Genomic DNA, 7,743 nt, shown 5'->3' with positions numbered 1-7,743 from the left:
TTTTCATTTCAAATCATTGATTACCATTGCTTCCATCATCCTTGCAGACAGAGAGTGAGATAGAGAATCTGGTGGACTGCTACAACAACAATAATCTCTTCCTCAATATCAACAAAACAAAGAAGATTGTCATTGACTTCAGGAAGCATAGTGAAAAACATATCCCTGTCTAAATCAATGAGGACAAAATAGAAATGGTTGAGAGCTTCAGGTTTTTAGGTGTCCAGATCACCAAAAACTTGTCCTGGTGCCTCTATGCTAACATTATAGTTAAGAACTACACTTTCTCAGAAGATGAAGGAAATTTGGCAAGTCAGCTATGACTCTCACCAATGTTTACAGATGCACCATAGAAAGCATTCTTTCACAGCTTGGTATGGCTCCTGCTCTGCCCAAGACCACAAGAAACTAGAAACAGTTGTGAAAGTAGCCCAATCCATCACGCAAACCTCTCGCCCATCCATTAACTCTGTCTACATTCCCTGCTGCCATCAGACTTTTGAATGGACTTACCTTGCACTAAAGTTGATCTTTCTCCACACCCTAGCTATAACTGTAACACTACATTCCGCACTGTCTTGCTTCCTTTTCTATGAATGGTATGCTTTGTATAGCGTGCAAGAAACAATACTTAACACCTGACAATAATAAATCAAATCAAATCAAAAAAATCTGCTACTTCCAACAGATCTCCCCTCAATCTCCTTACCTTCCAAGGAGAACAACCCCAATTCCTCCAACCAAATCTTGGAGCTAAAATCTCTCACCCCGGAACCATTCCGGTAACTCTCCCCTGCACCTCCCAATGAAACGCAGATGTATATTGGGGTTTGAGCAGCGGATAAACAGGAGGTTGGGGGAATGTTCTGGGGCTGGAGGTTACTGGGGAGAGGGTTTTGATAACTAATGGACATGGCTTATCCATACTGATTGTTGAAGAGTTGTGTTACTTGATTTCAGTTGGGATTTAAACTCAGGCCACTGATGTTAGACTCGCTCCCTGTGTTTTGGACGCTATCAGGGCGTGTCTGGATTTCACATCAAGCTCTGTAATGTGCTTGTGTTGTTGCAGGTGAGTAGCAGCACCGAGTACTGGCTCTGATTCACTTCTTTCAGTCCCTCCCAGCAACGCGGAACTCCCTATTGAAAGGTGCGGGGATCTGATCCCGTCACTCCCTCCATCTCTCACTTCACCATCTGCCCCCTCTGGGGAAGACGCCGATACAGCGACGCTCATTTCCATTCGCCCTACTCCATAAAACCAGAGCCCCCCAGTCACAAACATCCCAGAACCCACGAACTGCAAACTCTGGGGGAACTTTTCAGCGACTCCACTTTGGGAGGATGTCTGTCTGGCCCTGAGGCTCAGCACCCTGACCGCTAGTTCCTGGATGAGCAGTGGGGCTTTGGAGATGAAAACTGCCCCAGAGGAGGATCTGTTCCCCTTCAGTCGGGAACATGCTGGCGATGTGTCCGCTCTGCTGGAGCCAAGCGAGTTGCTGTCTCTCCTCAGACAGAGGGAGCAAGAGGTACATGTGGCGGCAGAGCTGGGGAAAGCTCTGCTTACTGATAACAAGGACCTGAAGAGAGAGAACCAGAAACTCCGGGAGGAATTCACTCAGAAACTGGAGGTGAGTGGCTCGGGAAAGGGACCAGCAGTGACAACTATTCTACCTATATGTATGTGTGTGTATATATATATATATATACATCGCTGAATCTCACTAGAATAATTCATCCTATTCTCTCTCCATATTTATTAGAACATTGGCAGGAGAAAGTGTTGTATTTACATTATGGAAGAGTTAGTTATAGCAGCACTAGTATATAAAACTCTCACCCTGCAATCTGCTAGTGTTCTGTACAGTCAGCTATACCATTATTAAAGTCTTTCTGGATCATTGGAGGTTAATCGCTTTGCTACCAGCTTAATAATTGAGGGACTCTCTCCCTCCTCTCCGCCACAGATGGGAAATCTCTCGGTCACCTCCTTTTGGTTTGAATGTTATTTTGTTTTAACCTCCCGAGGGGATGAAGTGAGTACAAAATTCAGCGGCTGGGCGAGCGATAAAAGAGGCTTGGGGTGAGTAGGTTAATTGTGTTGAGTTGTTACAGAAATCCAAAACAGCTGCCTGAGCCCCAGTAACCTCCAAGGAGAGACCGGGCTAAACTTCAATAGTGCGCTTTATTGACAGAGGGACTGATGGTGAAAGAATGGACAGATCGAGTGGCCAAGTCCATCCCTTTCTCTCAGGCTGTTTAACTTTATTAGTGTCACAAGTAGATTTACACCGCAATGAAGTTGCTGTGAAAATCCCCTAGTCGCCACACTCTGGTGCCTGTTCAGGTATTCTGAGGGAGAATTTTTAGGATGGCCAATGTGCCCAACCAGCACGTCTTTTGGACTGTGGGAGGAAACTGGAGCACCCGGAGGAAACCCACACAGACACAGGGAGAACGTGCAGAGTCTCTCATACAGTGATCCAAACTGGGAATCAAACCCAGGTCCATGGTATTGTAAGACAGCAGTGCTAACCACTGCAGCCCTGCAAAGTCCACAACGGACCGAATGGCCTCCTTCTGCACCATAACCATGTCCCTTCATCTGGACAAGTATTAGGATCCTGATACCATAAATCTATCCTGCATATTTTAATCTCAGGTTTCCAAACCTTTAGTTTTCACCATCTTTTGTTAAACTTATATAAGACTTGACAGAAGTCTCCTTGGAGAATAGAAAGAAATATTTTCTTTGCTCCAGTGAAGGACATGGAGGTGATTCTGAAATCCAATTGGGAGCATTGAGCATTCAGAATTTGATTTGATAAAAGGTGATGAGTGTGCAGTGGAAGCGGTAGCAAGAGGCTAGTTGTTTAATAGTTTATGTGCAGTTTTGAAAAATATTTTTCCCTTTACTGGATTTAGAATAGTTAACAATCAAACTAACTAATGTCTTTAGTCAGTTTGAGTAATTTATGTAAAATTCTTGTTAGAATCAGTTCTCCGTTGATGTTTGTGGGGTATTTTGTGAGGTTATGCTCTTCCTGTAGCCCAGACTGGCACAGGCTCTCACCTACCTTGACTGGCTCAGTTAATGCTGTCTGTAACTGGGTCTCCTCACAGTTGCACTGGGTTGATTGTCTAATGGTCCTGCTTTGGAACAGCCAACTGCAAAATATCAGAGGTATCCTGAACAACACAGCATGGGGAAGCACGCTGTAATATTACCATTCTGCTGCTTGAGTCTGTTCTGCCAGAAGATGCTTCCAAGGTCATTGCAATTTTACCAACTACATTTAAATTCAGACAAGTAGCGTTAGTGTTGAGCATTGGGCTAATATCTGGGTTTTCTGTGCTACTAGTGTGCAGATTGCATGGAAAATCACTTCTCCATGGTTATTTTATTAGAAGAATTAACTTTCATACAGGTGTGATTCATTTTACTACTTCTTCCTCTAAGTTAGCACCAGGGAGAGGAGGTGGGTACGTATAATGGTTCAAACTGCTGCATTGTCAGTCATGTGTATAAGGTTGATTCATAAAGCTGGACTCAGAGTATTTCTCCTCCTGGAACATGGAATACCTTGAGAGGGAAACATTCAGACTATATCGCCATACCTGAGGCATAGCTTTTTCTGGAGTCATGGAGAAGTCCAAGCCTGTCTGATAGAATCTGTAAGCAGCTTCAATAAATAATAATGTATTTATTGAGCCATTTAATTATCTAACTTCCAGACATTCAAATTTAAGAATTAAAAAGGTCATCAGATCCAACAAGTCCATCCATTTTCCTGTATTTCTTCACTACTTGTCATATCCCTCCTATCCCTTGTCTCCAGAAAAATAATCAATTATTAATATATTTGTATCTTTTAGTTTTAATGTCTTTTTAATATATCAGAATTTGTGACTAATTTGTCACAGGATTTGGAGGAAATGAATTACTGTTAAGTTTTTTTTAAGTAAGCATGTTCACACAAATTTTAAAACATGACACAGACATGTATTTAAGATAGCAAAGCTTTAATTTTGTTTCTCTATGAGGAAGCAATTTATTAGCCAATGAAGGCAATTGATAAATACACACATGCATTGTTTGGCAAGTCTTGGGTATGTACTGGTAGTGAGGAGGGGAAGAAAAACAAAAGATGGACACATGGCATGCCAGTGAGATCCAGCAAATGTTGTAATATCAGCTAATGTTTAAGCTGGCAAGGACAAACTTTGACCAGCTTCAGAAGGGGAGTGAATTGTTGTATTTAAGTGAATTTAGATGGTTTACTGATTTGGGGAAAGTTAGCATGTTTATTATTTTTGTATTATTATGCAATGACAAGTTGCACTCATTGAACCAAATGAATCTGATTATTACTGTCATTCAATATGTTACTTTCTGTAAAATAAAGCATCTTTTACTTTGGATCACAGCATCTTCCAACTAAGTGTTTCCTTAATCCTCCTCGGAGATTGGAAAGACACACATCAGAAAACATAAATTTAAAATTCAGACCATAAAGTGAACTATTGTTACAACCTTTGATCACAATATAATATAGTCAGATATTGAGGAATATGGGCACATCGAAATTTAAGAAGCTCAAACCAGTTACAAGAGTGACTGTTACTGTGGTGATATTCTCTTATGTACAAGAGAAAAGATTCTTGCAGAACTCTTACCCTTTAGGTTATGTATCTTCTTATTTCTAACTTATTTTCAATAGGTTTCCCTGCAATAGGAACTCTTCCTCACAGTGAACAACTTGCCTGGATTAGTTTCATCAGCCCACAATAGTCTGGAGAATGTCAATCAGTTCATAAAAGAAATAATTATTGACTTCATTTGACTTTTCTTGGAATCCTCATAGGTTTGAACCCAGCCAGTAGTCTTATTGGACGCCTTAAAAAGCCAGAATACCACTAGTGCTCTAAGAATTATGTTATAAGAAGAAAAAACATGAAAGAGATTTGTTTTCCCAGATGGGTAAGAGATTATTTGCTTGTTAGGACAAATCAAGAGAAACCTTTTCTGCTGTTGGGACAGAGGGATATAACTTTAGAAATGAGAGAACTGAGGAATTTCATCTTTTCACAAAGCATGGGAGAAGTGTGGAACTTGCTTCCACTAAAAGCAGTAGATGCAAGGTCCACTAACAAGTTAAACCTGAAATCAAAATTTTTTGTCAGCTAAGGTTATGGAAGCAAAGTAGGCAGATGGAGTAAAGAAACTGAGCGGCTATGATGCCACTGAATTGTGGAACAGACTGGAGGCTCAATGGTTTATCCCAGTCCCCATTCTATTAATCTGTATTATAGGTTTCCCATAGTTAATTTGGTTTGCAGCTTCCACACAAAAAGTCTTGGAGATTTATCGTGCACAATCTTCCCATACTAAATCCATATTGGCTACAACTTACTCATTTATTATTATACAGATAATCTTCAAGTTTGATCCTCATAACTGATCCATCACTTTATGTAAAATTGAAGGCAGGGCTAGATGGCAATAATCTAATGAGTACTGCTGCATTAGTCACACATGCGACATTGCCTGGACTTTAGGGGAATGAGTGGATGTTTTGTGCATCGCCAAATGAGCCAAGTAAAAAGCCAGGGAGTTTAAAGGGCATTGATTAGTTGCCAGCTGGAGTCCAACATGCAGTTTGGCACAATGTGGAGTACAGCGCACAACCTCAAAGCTAATTCTTAGTGTCAGAGATTGAGTGAAGAAGAAAGGTGGGGCAATTTGTTTTGTGGAGCCTGAATGAGAGGTATTTGAGAGATAATCTTACAAGTGTATAATATGGTGAAGGAAAATCCAGAATTAAATTGCGCAAATTGGACAAGATTGACAATAAAGGGGATTTTAAAGATATAAGGAAGTTCTTCACACAAAGTACATTCACTATCAAGATACAACAGTTGGCTTTGAAATGAATAAATATAAATTGGCTACTGAAAAGACAGGACAATATGTTCTTTTTGGATAGATGTGTTATGATGGGTCAAATTGTTTTCCTTATCCATAATTATCTCATAATTAATATGATGTGGAGATGCCAGCATTGGACTGTGGTGGGCATAGTAAGAAGTCACCATCATCCTGGTGTTCTGAGACAGCAATAAAAAAAGAAGTTCATGTTCTCAGTTTGTCCATATGATCACCAATTATTCTGGTGAAAGTTGTTCCTAGTAACTTGTGGATCTGATAAAAATGTATTCTTTCAGTACCAATCCTTACATTTAATATGTGATTACAGTAGTAGTGTAATCTTATGTCATTTGGTTAAACATCCATATTGTGAAAATGTTTCCTTCAGGAATTGGAACAGGAGAAATATGCATCACGTCTGAAGCATGAGGGGAGGAAGAGCGAGTGGGAGGCTCAAGTAGCAGAACTGGAAAGTGATGTGCAACGTTTACAGCTCGAGCTCCAGAAGAAGCAACAAAACCTACGGGAAGTTGAGAAGGTCAAAATAGACGTGGAATGCGATCTAAGTGAACAAAACCAGAGACTGGTGGAGCAACTGAACAAAGTAAGTCTTGGGTGCATTAAACACAAGTCCTTTAATCTTCAGGTTAATTCCCTTGAGTTTGAACATCTGGTTTTCCAGTGAGCTCAGCCCATGGCTGGGCTGTGTGGGATGTCTTGAGGAGAGGTACTTCTTCTTCTTTGCCACTCTTTGGATTTTCTTATCCCTCCTAAAACTGTGTCTATCTCTATTGGAGTGGGTGTACCGTGGCTGTAAGGTGAACATGTAAAAGTCTTTAGGCACAGAATTATCATGCAAGCCTAAGACTTGCTGCCAGCAGCACTGGATGGAGTAACATGGTTCGGGTAGACAGGAAAGATCATAACCGACAGAAAACATTTATCAGAAATATAGCCAGCTTATTGGGCAGAGTTAAGACTTGAGGTCTATTGTCAGATTTCTATTAAATGAACATCTGAAGAAAACAGAGACCTCACAGGTAAAGAGAATAAACAACAAGATTCAATCTTGTAATACTGAGATCTGTTAGCCACTGAGTGAAAAAATCTTGGCTTTGTTTCAAGGGTTGGCAGTAGAATGGCCAATTTTATTCATTTTGCTGTGAACTGTACTTCTAAGAAATCCTTTCATCCTGCTATACTTGCGCCCGAAGCAGAGAGATTATTTAATAAACAGCCTGCATTCAGGTATTCAAGTTTCAACAGGTCTTCAAAATGTATAATTTTAATGAGTAGTGCAGTAAGTGATTCTAACATAGAACAGGCATAAATCATTCAGCTGTTAGACTTGTTTCACTGTGCGTCTAATCTGCATCTTAAATCATTTTACCAACTCTTAAACCATATCCCCTGATACCCTTACTTGACAAAAGTCTACCCATCTCCCTCCTGAAGATGTCAATTGGCCCCCAGCAACCATCATTTTTTTGTGGGATATTTCCACTAGCCTTTTATGTGATGTGTTTTCTGATAGTGGCTGCAGTTAACACCAGTAATCTCAACTGATTATTTGAATCCAAAATAAAGCTTATCTAATTATTGTGTTTACTAACAAAATATCTTATGTCATTAGTGGGGCTAATTGAAACAAATATTTCCTGGATTCAGAGACCATTAACTGACCAGCAGCAGTTTCCTTGAACTTAAAATAACAGAATCAATAGTGCCATCTCTTCATGTTTCAGTACTTCAATGCAACTGTGTTCTCTAGTGTTTCAGCTAACTCAACTAACCAAGTTCTTTCCATGTCTCTG

At 40.2% G+C, this 7,743-nt stretch overlaps 1 protein-coding gene across 1 annotated transcript in view; it reads left to right on the top strand.

Annotated features, from left to right (window-relative positions):
• Window positions 1-1,107: 1,107 nt before the first annotated feature.
• Window positions 1,108-7,743, top strand: part of LOC145357397 (BICD family-like cargo adapter 1) — a 31,973-nt gene continuing 25,337 nt past the window's right edge. Inside the window, exons 1-2 of the mRNA XM_080210722.1 lie at window positions 1,108-1,631; window positions 6,318-6,533. Of these exons, the coding sequence (XP_080066848.1) occupies window positions 1,392-1,631; window positions 6,318-6,533 (456 nt within the window). The 5' untranslated portion in view covers window positions 1,108-1,391. The remainder of the gene's footprint in view (window positions 1,632-6,317; window positions 6,534-7,743) is intronic.

Source organism: Carcharhinus amblyrhynchos, chromosome 23, assembly GCF_965287045.1.
Source record: "Carcharhinus amblyrhynchos chromosome 23, sCarAmb.v2.hapA, whole genome shotgun sequence".
Classification (NCBI taxonomy): domain Eukaryota; kingdom Metazoa; phylum Chordata; class Chondrichthyes; order Carcharhiniformes; family Carcharhinidae; genus Carcharhinus; species Carcharhinus amblyrhynchos.
This window is presented reverse-complemented; position numbering and strand designations above follow the sequence as displayed.